Below are 15624 nucleotides of genomic sequence, written 5' to 3' on the forward strand. Positions count from 1 at the left end.
AAATTAACAATAGTATTTTTCTTTTACAAGAATAAGAGCTATGTTCAGTTTGAAAGGGAAGAGGTGATTTGGATTATATATAAGAAAATAATTTTAAATGTGTAAAACTATATATAAGTAAAGTAGTTTTTTCTATTGGGTCCAATAAACTTCAAAATATTATTCCCATTTCATCATATCATTTCTTTTTTCCTTTCCCAATTTTGTGGCTTCTCCTGAAAATAATCCAGTGTTCTTCTAAGAGGCTAACTCATAGTTCAGGGATTGTGTGTCCCATCCTGGCTTCAGGACCTTATGCAAGAGACAGGAGAGCTGAGTATGGCAGGAAAACACAGAGCAGTCGTGGTGCTGGGTGAAGCTGTAAGGCCAGGTTGTGAGGGCATCAGAATCTATTCCAGGGATTTATCAGAATCCATTCCGGGGATTTATCAGAATCCATTCCGGGGATTTATCAGAATCCATTCTGGGGATTTAATGGCCTCCAACAGTACTTCTGCTTCCCAATGCCTGAGAGATCTTAATAGCTTTTGCTTTGCTCCATTTCCCACCAGACTCGGTGAAGCTATGAATGCTGATGTGGTGTGCCATGCTCTGGAATTTTGCAAGCAGGATGCTTTCCAATCACAGTGTCATCTCTACCCACTTCCCCAGGTGAGTGGGTTCTGCTCTGAATGTCATTTTCCAATAGCCTTTAGACCCTTTGGAGATGTTATAAAGGGAGACTTGGCTTCATTTGCTCAGTGGTTTGTGGACTGGAAACTGAAGGGTCAAGGCTAGAATCTGAAATGAAGGAAAACATGCTGTATTTGTCTTTCTGAGCCTGGGTTACCCCACTCAGTATAATTTTTCCTGTAAATTTTATAATAGAATTTTTCTTTCTAGCTGAGTAAGATTCTATTTATCTGTGTATAACATTTTCAATATCTATTCATCAATTGATAGATATCTAGAATTATTCTGATTCCTAGCTCTTGTGAGTAAAGGTACAATGAACATGGATGTGCAGTGTCTCTGTGGTGCGGTATGCAGTCCGGTGAGCACATGTCCAAGAGAGTTATGACTGAGTCACATGGTAGATCTAGTTCTAGTGTTCTGAGGAACCTCTAGGGTAGCATCCAAAGTGGATGCACTAGTTTACAATCTGCCAGCAGTGTGTAAATATTACTTTTTCTTCACATCCACACCAGTGTTGGCTGCCATTTGTAACCTCAATAATCCTTGATGATGGCCCTTCATTCTGACTGGGGTGAGACGGAATCTTAAAGTAGTTTTAATCTGCAGTTCCCTGGTGGCAAGGATATTGAACACTTTAGAATGTTTCCCAGGATTTGTAATTTCTTTTGAGGACTATTTAGTTCCATATCATTTTTAAATTGGCCTTTCTTTCTTAGAGTTTCCCCCCTCTAGTATATTCTAGGTACTAGTCCTCTCTTCTATGTAGAAGTGACAAATAGTTTCTTCTATGAGCTGCATCTTCCTGAACAGTTTCCTTTGCCATGCAGAAGCATTTTAGTTTCATTAGATCCCATTTGTCAATTGTTTGCTTCTCCCCTATGATACCAGAGTCCTATTCAGAAAATTGCTACATATACACGCATATTGAAGTTCATCTCCTACTCTTTCCTCTAGCAATATCAGGTATCAAACCTTACACTGAAGAATTTGATTCATTTGATTTGTAGTTAAGGTTTTCGCAGGGTGAAATACAGGCACCAAATTTTATTCTTCTAAATGTCCATGGCCAGATTTTCCAGACTCATTTGGTGAGGATGCTGTCTTCTCCAGTGTATATTTTTAGATTATTTGCCAAAAATCAGGCAGCTGTTGTTGTGTAGACTTATTTCTGGGTACACTGGTCTACACCATTGATCTATATGCCTATTTTTTGCCAGTGTCATGATGTTCATTACTATGGCTCTGTAGGGTAATTTGAAATTAAATATGGTAATACCCACCAAAGTTTTCTTTTGTTCAGGATTGCTTTAGATGTCCTTGGTCTTCTGTGTTTCTGTATAGAGCTTATGATTGTGTGTAAAGAATGTCCCTGGTATCTTGATTGAGATGACATGGAACTTCTATATTGCCTTGGATAGGAGAGTCATTTTCATAATATCGATTCCTCCAGTCCATGACCATGGTGGGGAGGGGGATGTCTTACCATCTTCCAGTATCTTCTTCCATGTCTTCCCCCAGTGTCTTAAAGCTTTCATTGTAAAGGTTTACAATTTCCTTGGCCAGGTTCATTCCCAGATATTTTTTTTTACCTTGTGGTTGCTGTGAATGGGATCATTTTACTGGTTTGTTTTTCAGTATGCTTGTCCTGGCTATGTATGAAGGCTACTGATATTTATATATGAATTTTGTTTCCCACCTCTTTGCTGAAAGTGATTATCAGATGATATTTTCAATTATTCCATGTAAAATGTTTCATCTTGCTTCATCCTTGATCTTTCCTCCCATGCAAAGAATGTCTAGGTTCTTCTACTGCTAGCAATAATCTTGAACTGGACTGGTAGTAGATAGGAAAATCAAATGAGAGAGAAATCAGAGATTTAAATCACCTTATCCCTTAAAAACCAAATGAGTTACTCTTGCAGGACAGCCAACTCATCTTAGAATGTCCAGAACATTTCAGGGATCAGCACTAAAAATTCCATATCCCAAGAAAACCTGCTTAGGTGGTTGCTCTCATCTGGGTTTGACTGTCCTTATCCATAAGATGAGTATCATAAAATATCACCCTCCCAAAGCTTCCTAAGTAAAGCAAGCAAATACATACATATATATATATATGAATATATACATATATGTATATAATGATTATCACAATACCTGCAATACACATACTCCTATAATACATTAAAATATTGTTAAAAAGATATCTAATAAGATTATTGTCAATATCATGATTATTTAAGATGGTTTATAAGAGTCATCTGTATCATATCATTTTGGGCAACTTTTAGTTGGATTGTGGTCAGACAAGGCTGTAAATGTTGACATAATTCTGTCTACACACTGTATATCAGAGCACAGTATTAAACTAAATAAAGCTCACAGTATTGATTTTCATGAGCATCCTTTTCAAATAATTCTATACCCCTTTCCCTAAAATCATGATTTTTCTGCATTAATGGGTTTGGGTTTTAAAATATTTTATTTATGTTTAAATAAAGTCAACTATATTACTTTGTGACTTAACCAACACACATTATTTTTATGGATAAAATATTAAATATCGGGGTTGGGGAGATGTCTTAGTTGGTAAAACACTTGCCACATGAGATGAGGACCTGAGTTTCAACTCCCAGAACCCAGAGGGAGAGAGAAAAGAGAGAGCGCGCGCTCTGGAGAAATGCACACATACAAGATATTAAATATCACAAACCTGAGCAAGACAAGTGGAAATAAGTTTCCTGGGGCATATAGTTCATGCTTCTTCGGTAATTAACTGTCAATGAAATTTCCCTAATTCCCTCCAAGAAGCTGTAGAATCCACTGATTTCTAGAGAAGTTAATTTTAAGTGAAAAAAAAAAATTCCAGTGGTCAAATAGCATGTGAATATTGTCTCATCATAATCACTATTTGATATTGGAAAAAGGAAATGTATCTCTGCAAAGGAAGCAAACATATTAGTCAGCTTATCATCATTATGACAAAGTGCCTGAAAGAGGCAATTTACAATTAGGAAAGGCTTGCTTGGGCATGTAGTTCAAAGGTTTCAATCTGTGATCACTTGGCTCTGTTCACAGGCTTGTGGTGGAGCAAGACATGGTTGGGGATTTAGCTCAGTGGTAGAGTGCTTGCCTAGCAAGCGCAAGGCCCTGGGTTCAATCCTCAGCTCAAAAAAAAAAAAAAAAAAAAAAAAGATGTAGGGATGGAGTAAGCAACTCACTTTATGGTGACTCAGAAGCAGAGAGAGAAGGGGCCAGGAGGAAGGTTTACTCCACAAAAGACCCACTGCCTTCAACTAGAGCCTGCCTCGTGGGTTTTCATCATCCTGCAGTAACACATCAAGCTCTGAGCTCATCAATAAGTAGAGTCATTGATGAGGTCACAGCCCTCATGGTTCAGTCACTTCCCCAAAGCTCCATCTCTGAACATTTCATTAGGAACAAGCTTTCAACGGACTAGGCTTTGGGGACATTCCTGATTTAAATCATAGCATCAAATGATTTGGATTTTAGCACCATAATATGGTTGCACCATAATATGGTTGCATTATATCCTCAGCTGTCCACACAATGCTCAGCTTTAGCTGATCGTCAATAACACTTCTGGTTTGAACATACTGTCTGCAGTAGTTTATCCATCAGGTTTCATTTCTTTGTCTTCCCCAGCTTAACCCCCCCTTTCACTGTGGTGCTGGAATTTGAACCTCGGGCCTTTCACATGCCAGCACTCACCCCTCTTTCAGCTGCCAACTTGGGAACATTTTAACAACCCTCTTTGGCTGGGAGGGAACAGAAAGGATTTCATCCGGGAGTGTTCAGCTTCCACTCAGGGGCATTCTGGGCCACTGGTGGCCCTTCATCCCTCCCTCTGCAGCTGCCTCAGCACCTGTCTTCACTTACCCCAGACAGCTCCAGACCCTCTCCCTCTGCCCTACCCATCACCAGTCCCTATCTCTGCAGATGATCCAGAAAAGGGAGGTAGTCCCTCTAGATTCCCAGTTCTCTGCCTTGAGCCTGCCTTCGACAGCAGTAACTGGCATGTCCTGAGCGCTTCCCCAGACTCTGGGGGAAGAGGTTGTATTTCGTCTTGTCTAGTGGTCCATGCAGTCCTAAGACACAGGCTCCATTAGGACCTCTTACTCACAGGGAAGAAGCGGAATACTGAAGGGCTTAGTAAATTGCAGCAAGGCAAGTCGCTATTCCAGGAACCCCTCCCATCAGATGCGGCTGCTGTCCCCACCACCCAACACTGAGTGGGTTTTTTGTCACTGCCCTGTTTCCAAAACAACCAACTGGAATCCTACCACCAGAAGGGATAACGTTAAAATGTTCACTTAATTTTAAAAATAAGATTACACCGCAGAATTCTGATAATGTTGTGTGTCAGTTTTTGTTGTTGTTGTTGGGGTTTGTTTGTTTGTTTGTTTTTGCATTTCTCCTTAACATTACATTTTGAACATATATTTTTTAAATGTACAAGACTATTTTTTTATTTCCATAGAGTTCAAGCCACTCATACAGATATGCAAACAATCTTAAGCCCCCTAGGTTCCCCTGTGACAAGCTTTGTCAATGCCCCAAAATAGGCACTACTCTGAAATGCCACCACAAATCAGCTCTTTTATATAAAATTTTATTCTTGAATTTCATGTTGGTGGAATTGTTCAGAACAGATGATCCTCAGCTTACAATGGTTAGAACTCTAAATTTTCTATTTCATCATGGTACAAAACCAATACGCAGTCAGGAGAAATTGAATTCTAGATCTTGAATTTTCATCTTTTCCTCTCAATCAGCTATGCAATCATGAGTGGAAACCACCTACACACCATCATACTTTGTTGCTAGCATTTGGGGATATGGTGTTTTCATATCTTGTTATGTCTACCAACACCCATATTTGTGTATATATATGACACTCAGCCCTGATTATAAAACAGCTCTGTCTTAGACAACTTTGCCTACAGTAGGCTCTTGTAAGTGCCCTGAGATTCTTAAGATGATGAAACTCAGGATGCAAGCAAGGTGGGTGCAGCATGTTTTGCAAGCTCGTCTCAACTATGACCTTCTCTGTAAAACAATTCCCAACTCTCCCCATAAAATGCTAATTATCTTCTCAACCACCATCATAAACCAACTTCCAGTACTTCCGATGTGCTAATGACTGATCCAAGTGCTTCATATGTATTAATTCAGTTAATATTATGGAAGTGATATTGTTGTCTACATCTTATACTCTAAGATAGTAAAGTTACATGGATTTCCTTATTAGGATGTAAGCGTATGGAGAGTGCTATGGGTGTAAATGAGAGGTGAGGAAATGAGAGAAGGGAGAAGTAAACTGTGCAGGTGTGCCTTGCAAAGACCACACAGATGGGTCTTTAGGGAGGGGTACATTCCATCACCCACACTCTTTGCATACAAAACAGAAGAATAACTGGTGCTGGTGTATGGGTTTATGTGTACAAAGCCTGATTGTACACATTGTCTTACACCAGAGCTTACAAACTAAAATTCAACTGTAGTTCTCCCTTTCCCAACTGCACCCTCTGGGCCACCAGTCCTGAAATTCCCAGGAGACTCGATAGCTTTCGCAGACCGGTCTCAATTATAACTGTGCTGTAGACACCTTCCATATTTACTAGCATCCCAAAGGCACATGCAAGACTGACACACACACCCAATCCACATGAAAAGAAAATTATATTCAAATAGCACACTTCCGTGGAGCTAGGTCCTTCTCATTCTCTCAGGCCTCCAGGACACCTACTCTGCCTGGAGGAAGAGCACTGTCTTAGGAAGCAGGCAGACTTCAAAGAAGCTTCCATGGTGAATCCAGCTCCACAAGAGCCATTCACTCTCTGGTACTGAGCGAATGGATGTGTGGTGCACAGAGAGTTCTGGGATTGGGTTCACAGGTTGTTGGTTGTTGGAAGTAGTTAGTCTGTACTTTAATTAAACAAAAGTGACATGTGATAATTTCTTGTGTGGCTGGAAAATAAACAAGTTGTTTTAAGACTTTATTTTATATAAAAATATCTATCTCTTCTAATTCAAGTTCTTAGGCTGCACAGACTTAGGGCTAAGATCTCAAGGACAAAAGTACAAGTCTACTCTTCCCCTAGCTCTTCTTCTCTTAATAAACTTTTTGCTTTTTAGCAATTTTGTTACAGTAGCTGTGATCAGAGCTCTCTGGAGGCCCACTAAGGAAAAGCTATTTCTCTGGTGTGGATAGAGCTCTAGCAGGCCAAGCTACCTAAACCATTAGTATTAACCCAGCCAAGCTGGTCAAGCACTTGATGAAGAGAATATTCCTCAGGATTCACATTAAGCCATGATGACTTGAGATGGGAGGAATAATTACCCCTTCAAGGAGATAATACAAATTTCTTTCCAAGGCACTCCATACCTCAAATGCAGTCACTTATGAAGCTGGAGCCAGGGCTGAGTTAAGCCTGCCAATTTTCTGGACTACTCAGAAAGTGAATACATTTGTTTCTTGTCCCTTCATTTTGATACTTGCCAAAGCATGGGCATGCTTTCCCACTCTGGGCTTCCTCCCTCTTTTTCTGAAGCTATCTACTCCTTCACCTCAGCTGCCTGTTTCCTTATTCATCTGCATGGCTAACTCAAATGGCTTAGCTTTATCTCTTCCTCTTCTCCATCTCCCTGCTCCAGGCAGCTACTGAGATTTACAGTTTGCCTGCTATAGGCTTTTTCTTTTAAATTCTAATGAAATTGTTCCCAAGCATCTTTCTAAATCAGTTCTCAAATTCTTTGATCAGCAAGATGAAAAATCCTCAATTTTCATGGTAATGTATGGTACCCCAGGTGAGTCTTCCCAAAATTTCTAGTAACAATCTCTAATTTACAAAAAGTTACTAGAATAACACAGAAGATAAACTTCTCACCAGTCAAAACTAAAGAAAGTGTCATTAATTACACTATTTTATTTGCCTGGCTATTAACTAAACACCAGGCTTAATTAAAGATATCATTAGTTTTATCACTAACATACTATCCTAGCGTCTGCTCTTGGTGCACATTCCATTTAGTTCTTATGGTGGTTTGCCTAAGAATGACCTCCATAGGCTCACATAGTTGAAAGCCTAGTCACCAGGTAGTGGCTATTTCAAAGAATTAGAAGGGCTAAGAAGTGTGGCCTTGTTGAAGTAGGTGTAGCCTTGTAGGAGGGAGTATTTCATGGGGGTGGGCTTTGAGGTTTCAAAAGCTCAAGCCAGTCCAGAGTCACTCTTTCTCTTGGTCTGTGGACCAAAGTGTAGATCTCAGCTACTCTCCCAAAACCATGCATGCCAGCGTGCTCCCATCATGATGATAATGAACTAAGTCTCTGAAACTTTGAGCAATTTCAATGTTTTCTTTTATGAGGCTTGCCTTGATTATGGTGTCTCTGCACTGAAATAGAATGGTGACTAGATAGTTCTCATGTCTCCATAGCGTCCTTCAGTCAGTGGCAACGTTTTTTTAAACACTCATGGTGTTTTATTTTCATTTTTTTCATTTTTTATATTCATTTTACATACCAACCACAGATTCCCCTCTCATCCTTCCTCCCACTCCCTTCTCACCTCCCCACTCCCTTATCCCCTCCTCCAACAGGGTAAGTTCTCCCATGGCGGGGTCAGCTAAACCTGGTACATTCAGTTGAGGCAGAACCAAGCCCCTTCCTGCTTTATCATAGGTACTGGGATACAGAAAGCCAGCTCATGTACCAGAGATAGATCCTGTGCACACTCCCAGGGTCCCCTCAAACAGACCCAGCTACACTGAAGAGCCAAAACACCCCCATTTCAAGCAAGCCCCTCATCCCAGCTTGAAATAGGCCTGAGTTTCAAAATTCTCTGAGTTCAAAATTAGACCAAAGCTGCTAACATAGGTCCCAGAAACTCAAAAGCTCAAAGTCAGGATGTTTGAAGGACTATCTGGTAGCAACTGATTAACCACAGAATGACCCAATGCAGAAGATAGTCTATAAAGTTTGACAAACAACCGGTTAAATCTACAAAGAAAGATAACACAGAAATTCTGAAAAGCCCCTAAAACTTGAGCCAATTGTACTGGTACTAGCACCTTTAACTGATGTAGCCTTGTGATTTTTGCCTTTAAAAACTGAGCTTGCAGAGGGTGGACACCTCCTCTAGCCTTTGTTGCATTGGGATGCTTGACAAGGTCCCTGCTGCGCTGCTTGAACTGTTCCAATAAACCTTGCTTTTGCATTTGGGTGAGTTCGTGTCTCTGGTGGTCTTGTTGGGGGTCTCGAGTCCTGTATGCAAAAAGTCTAGTCTGGTCCCATGCAGGTTCCACAGGTATCAGTCTAAAGTCCATGAGTTCCTTTGAGCTTGGTTCAGTTGCAGTGACAACTTTTTAGTCTTTCCTTGCTTTTCATAACCTTGCCAGTTTTCAGACATCTGTGATAATGCACCTTACTTAAAAAAAAAAAAAATTATGTTTGATATTTTTCTCTTGGTAGACAGGGTTATAGTATTTTTTTTAAAAGAAAATGGGATATACCCTTCTTATATCCTGCTAGGGCTGCATTATGCCCATTACTATCTGTAAGGTCAGCCTGAATCACTTGGATAGGTGCCATTGGACATGTGTCCCCACTATATGGTCATTATTTCCCTGTTCCTCTTACTTTGTTATTTAGAAGTCAGTTCGGCTTATATTCAAGGTGAACAGGGAAGCCCAAGCCCAGCCTTGTGGAATAAAGGTTTCTGTTGCATTATTTGAAATTCTTCTGGAAAGAAATATATCTTTCTCCAAGATACTCAGCAAATCATTTATTTTTAATTGTAGTCTGATACATTTGTACTTTACACTCTACGTTAGAGTCTAAATCTGGATTGCTTCTTTTATGGCTCAACTTTCCTAGTTCTGTCACCATTTGAACTCTTGGGCTCTGTATCTGCATCCCTTTGCATGTCTTCTTCTTATAAGCACTTTCTTTCCCTCTGGTCTCTCAGCCAGGCATAGCTTGTCATGCATTTTTTTCCAACTGCAACCATGGAATCAGCCATTTATATCAAGAAACTGGTTTCTTTTGTTGAACAATGATATTTAGAAGCCAAGGTCTGGCTACTTAAAGTGTCCCTTGCTCCTGGGATCTCATTGCTTTTAGCCCTTCTCAGTGGAGTACCAAGGAACGATGCACAAATCACAAAACTACAATGGTGTGGTTCTGTCTCTCTTTCATGTGTGTTCATGTGTGTATACTTGAATTCCTACTAATCTCTCCAATTTTAATCAAGTTTCACAGGGCCAAACTTATAGGTATTTATTTCCAAACATTTTACAGTTGAGACTGAAGGTCTTGATTTAAGATGCATGACTTGTGAGTAGGAAGTGAAACCAACCTACCTGTGTTTAGCATAGACTGGAGCACATTCAGAGTGGTGGCTACTGAGAGCCAGAGGCACCTTTGGCTTTAGTGACAAGGAAATACACTGAAGGACTTAATTTTCAGTAATCTTGCACACGTGTACCAATGTCCTCCATACTAATGAGTCTACACGGCCATTCGTCCACTCAGTCATGCTTCAAGGAGCATTTCTTGAGAACTTACTACATACCTGGTATGTACCAGGTACCCTGTTATCTCTTTTTTAACTGTCATTGATATGCAGGACAGATATTCCTATTTCATAAGTAAAGACTTCTCTAAAGTCTCTTAGCTTCTAAAGAATAATATTTTCCTTTATTGCAGCCAGAAATTATTGATGTAGAAGGAATTATGTATTCCAACAAATATGGTAGGTAATACAGATGAAAATGGCGGTCAGGGTGGGGGCATAGCTAGAAAATATACAGTGGGGAGCAGACAGGTCTTTCAACAGAGATTCAGGGAGGAATAGGAGCCTGCAGAGGAAGGCTGAGCTCTCCTTGAGAAAGTGGGAGAGCAGCCTGCTAATCTCTCTCACAGGAAGCCAGGTATCTTCAAAGGAGAGTAGGCACACGGCACCTCTGGCCTCCCGCCCCTCTGCCCCCCCCACCCCTCTGGCCTCCCCGCCCCCACACCCCTACACACCACACCTTGCCTGCTGCAGCACTTGAGCAGGGGGCCTTTGCACTGAAAGGTGAGAGCTCTTCTACTGGAACCCAGGCTGGAAAGTCACTGTTGACGACCTGAAAACAGTGTCCCTTCTGCAATGACCTTTCCTTTGTTATCTAAGATTCCCGATATCCAAAATCAAATCTGCACTTGCCCTCATCATCCTTTCCCTCAACCATTCCTTGATTTCCACCCACTCTCCATGGATTTGTCAAACTCTTTCCTGTCTTTCTTTGAACAGGATCAAGGACTTCTTAAGTTTTAAATGCTGGCTTAGGAGATTGTAAGGCTATCTAGTGAAAGCGGCTGCCTCCACTGCCTGGCATAAGAGATGGCATACAAAAGATGGCCTATAGGTATATATTAAATAAATAGGTTGCAACTGGAACCCAGACTTACCTGCAAAATATGAATAGTCAAGCCTTCCTGATGCTCCACATCTCTCCACTCGTTGCCCAAACTTGTTAGTGTTTGCATTCCCAGCACACATCCTTCATTTTCATAGTCAATATGGCCCAGGAAAAATCTCATTGCATTTTTTAGATTTGGGCCTTCCTGCTGCTAAGTTCTAGAAGATTCACTGTGAGCATCTCTTCTTCCCTTTCTAGTAAGCCTTTCTGACACAGGCCACAGTTACATCTTGGGAATGTATATCCTATTTATTCCCCTATTGTGACAGCCGCTGCAGCAGAGCCCTACACTTGAATGAGAACCTTCTGAGGGCATATTCTCAGAGCTACGATAGTTCCTGGAATCGAAAAGGTATTCGATAAATGGTGAATGAAGAAATGAATACACGAATCAAAAATACCATGAACTTGGCAAGAGGACTGACATATTTTCGCCTGCCTGTTCACAACCAAACACTCTTCTAGTCACCAGCAATTGTTTTAGTCAAAAACCTAATCTGTAATTCTAAGATCAATTTTATTTTGTGTGTGCATCTGTGTTTCCTTAACTCTTGTCTGTTTTCTAAGACCTAAGTCTCTCAAGTTTGCATGTGTCCTTTCGTCATAGTAATCAGGACTTAACCATTTTGTGACAGATTTTGAGAAAAAAATGAATGAAAAGTTCTCAGTTAACAGAATCCCTGTGTCAAGGAAAGAATCACTTCTCTTACCAGCTTCTCCCTGGAACCTGCCTGGCTTCTCTCACACACAATTCTAGATGATAACAGTTCCAACCCCAAACTAGACAGGATCGTTTTCTCTGTCTTGTTTGGAATTTAGTAACAAACTTGTGCTTGTTCTGCCTTAACTGTGTGTAGCATTTGAGCAGGATTTTCTTATGTATCTAAATGCTGAAAACACATACTGTTAAGTAAAGAAGAAGCTAAGTATGTAAGCATCCAAGCTGGAGTTAGGAGAGTTTCCTTTGTGAGTGGTAGCTGGTCCCTACTGTTGGCAAAATATCAGAAATTCTAATGTTCTTTCTGAAGGAAAAGAAAGAGCAACTTACAACATTTCACCTTAATTTGGTACCTTAATATTCTAGAAGAGTTAAAGTTTGTCAAATTAAATTAAAATTAATTAAACCCATGGCTATGCCTGAATGATTGCTAGACCTTTGGGTACTGACACCAGAAATAAACTAATCAAAAGCATATTGGAAGAAGCTGACAGGTTTCAAGATATAGATAGTCATATTTTATTCATATAACACAGCTTTCCAAAGCTGTCACTGCAGGATAGGTACACATTATGGGTCAATAATAAACAATACTACCTTGGCTCACACATATCCTCAACAACCTTCCATACACTTTCCAGTATCTTTATTTTCTTTTTATTTTAGAATTTATGCATTTATTGTGGTAACTACACTTCTTTTTTTTAAATAAATTTTTTTCTTTATTATTATGTGTTTTAAATTTTATACATCAGCCATAGGTTCCCCTGTCCTCCCCCCTCCCGCCACCACCCCCGCCTTCCCCCCAGCCCCTCCCCTCCATTCCCATGTCCTCCAGGATAAAGGCACCCCTGGGGATTCATTTAAATCTGGTACATTCAGTACAGGCAGGTCCTGTCACCTCCTTCCAGACTGAGCAAAGTGTCCATGTGTAAGCCCAAGGTTTCAAACAGCCAGCTCATGCACTAAGGACAGATCCTGGTCCCACAGACTGGATGCCTCCCAAACTGATCAGGCTATTCAATGGTCTAATTTATCCAGAGGGCCTGATCAAGCTGGGGGCTCCAGAGCCTTTGGTTCATAATTCATGTGCTTCCATTTGTTTGGCTATTTGTCCCTGTGCTTTTTGCAATCTTGGATTCAACAATTCACGCTCTTGCAGACCCTCCTCTTGTTCGACAGTTGGACACCTGGAGCTCCACCTGGGGCCTGGCTGCGTCCACTTCCATCAGTTATTGGATGAGAGTTCCAAGACGACTGTTAGGGTGTTTGGCCAGATGAGGTCAGATCAGGCTTTCTCTCGACCATTGCCAGCAGACTACAGAGGATATATCATTGTGGATTTCTGGGGACCTCTTGAGCACTCTGCCTATTCCTGGTCTCATGAGGTCTTCATTTATCATGGTCTGTTATTCCTCATTCTCCCTTTCTGTTCTTGATCCAGCTGGGATCTCCTGATCCCCTAAGCATTCTTTCCCTCAAATCTTGCCCTTCATTACTCCCACTGCCATCCAGTTTGTTCATGTAGATCTCATCCATTTCTCTGTCATTGGGTGATCCTTGGGTCTTTCCTAGGGTCCCGTTTTCTAGGAAGCCTCCCTGGAGTTGTGTAGCAGTCTAGTCATCTTTGTTTTACATCTAGTATCCTCCTATGAGTGAGTACATACCATGTTTGTCCTTCTGAGTCTGGGTTGCCTCACTCAGGATGATTTTTTCTAGATCCATCCATTGGCCTGCAAACCTCATGATGTCATTGTTTTTCTCTGCTGAGTAGTACTCCATTGTGTATATGTACCAGATTTTCTTTATCCATTCTTCAGTTGAAGGGCATCTAGGTTGTTTCCAGGTTCGGGCTATTATAAACAAAGCTGATACAAACATAGCTGAGCAAATGCCCTTGTGGTATGATTGAGCATTCCTTGGGTATATGCCCAAGAGTGCTATAGCTGGGTATTGGGGGAGATGGATTCCTAATTTTCTAAGGAAGCATATTGATTTCCAAAGTTGCTGTACAAGCTTGCATTCCCACCAGCAGTGGAGGAGAGTTCCCCTTGCTCCACATCATCTCCAGCATAAGCTGTCTTCTGTGCTTTTGATCTTAGCCATTCTGACAGGTGTAAGGTGGTATCTCAGAGTCATTTTGATTTGCATTTCCTGGATAATTAGGGATGTTGAGCAATTCCTTAAATGTCTTTCAGCCATTTGAACTTCCTCTGTGGAGAATTCTCTCTTTAGTTCTATAGCCCATTTCTTAATTGGACTATTGGGCATTTTGATGTCTAATTTCATAAGTTCTTTATATATTCTGGATATCAGCCCTCTGTCAGATGTGGGGTTGGTGAAGACCTTTTCCCATTCTGTAGGCTGTCACTTTGTCTTGTTGACTGTGTCCTTTGCTCTACAAAAGCTTCTCAGTTTCAACAGGTCCCATTGATTGATTGTTTCTATCAGTGTCTGTACTACTGGTGTTATATTTAGAAAGAGATCTCTGGTGACAATGCATTCAAGAGTATGTCCTACTTTCTCTACTATCAGGTTCAGAGTAGCTGGATTTATGTTGAGGTCTTTGATCCATTTGGACTTAAGTTTTGTGCACGGTGACAGATATGGATCTATTTGCAGCCTTCTACACATTGACATCCAGTTATGCCAGCACCATTTGTTGAAGATGCTTTCTTTTTTCCATTGTACATTTTTGGCTTCTTTGTCAAAAATTATATGTTCATAGGTGTGCAGGTTAATGTCAGGGTCTTCAATTCGATTCCATTGGTCCACATGTCAGTTTTTATGCCAGCACCAAGCTGTTTTTATTACAGTAGCTCTATACTAGAGCTTGAGGTCGGGGATAGTGATGCCTCCAGAGGTTGTTTTATTGTACAGGATTCTTTTGGCTATACTGGGGTTTTTGTTTTTCCATATGAACTTGAGTATTATTCTTTCCAGATCTGTGAAGAATTGTGTTGGTAATTTGAGGTGAATTGCATTGAATCTGTAGATTGCTTTTGGTAAGATCGCCATTTTTACTATGTTAATCCTGCCTATCCATGAGCATGGGAGATCTTTCCATTTTCTGACATCTTCTTCAATTTCTTTTTTCAGGGACTTAAAGTTCTTGTCATATAGGTCCTTCACATGCTTAGTTAGCGTAACCCCAAGGTATTTTATAACATTTGTGGCTATTGTAAAGGGTGATGTATCTCTGATTTCCTTCTCAGCCTGTTTGTCTACTGTATATAGAAGGGCTTCTGATTTTTTTGAGTTGATCTTGTATCCTGCTATGTTGCTGAAGGTTTTTATTAGCTGTATCAGTTCCGTGGTTGAATTTTTGGTGTCACTCATGTATACTAACATGTCATCTGCAAATAGGGAGAGCATGAGTTCTTCCTTTCCAATTTGTATCCCCTTAATCTCTTTATGTTGTCTTATAGCTCTGGCTAGAACTTCAAGTACTATATTCAATAAGTATGTGGAGAGGGGACAGCGTTGCCTTGTTCCTGATTTTAGCGGTATTGCTTTGAGTTTCTCTCCATTTAATTTGATGTTGGCTGTTGGCTTGCTGTAGATTGCCTTTATTATGTTTAGGTATGTTCCCTGTATTCCTGATCACTCCAAGACCTTTATCATGAAGGGGTGTTGGATTTTGTCAAATGCATTTTCTGCGTCTAGTGAGATGATCATGTGGTTTTTTTCTTTGAGTTTGTTTATATGTAGTATTACATTGACGGGCTTTCGTTTGTTGAACCATCCTT

General features: G+C 40.5%; 1 protein-coding gene across 1 annotated transcript in view; it reads left to right on the forward strand.

The window, feature by feature from the left end:
- Aoah (acyloxyacyl hydrolase) overlaps positions 1-15624 on the forward strand; it is a 212685-nt gene that overhangs the window by 56406 nt on the left and 140655 nt on the right. Inside the window, exon 4 of the mRNA XM_036188387.1 lies at positions 552-651. Coding sequence (XP_036044280.1) covers positions 552-651 — 100 coding nt within the window. The remainder of the gene's footprint in view (positions 1-551; positions 652-15624) is intronic.

This window comes from Onychomys torridus, chromosome 5 (genome assembly GCF_903995425.1).
Source record: "Onychomys torridus chromosome 5, mOncTor1.1, whole genome shotgun sequence".
Lineage (NCBI taxonomy): Eukaryota > Metazoa > Chordata > Mammalia > Rodentia > Cricetidae > Onychomys > Onychomys torridus.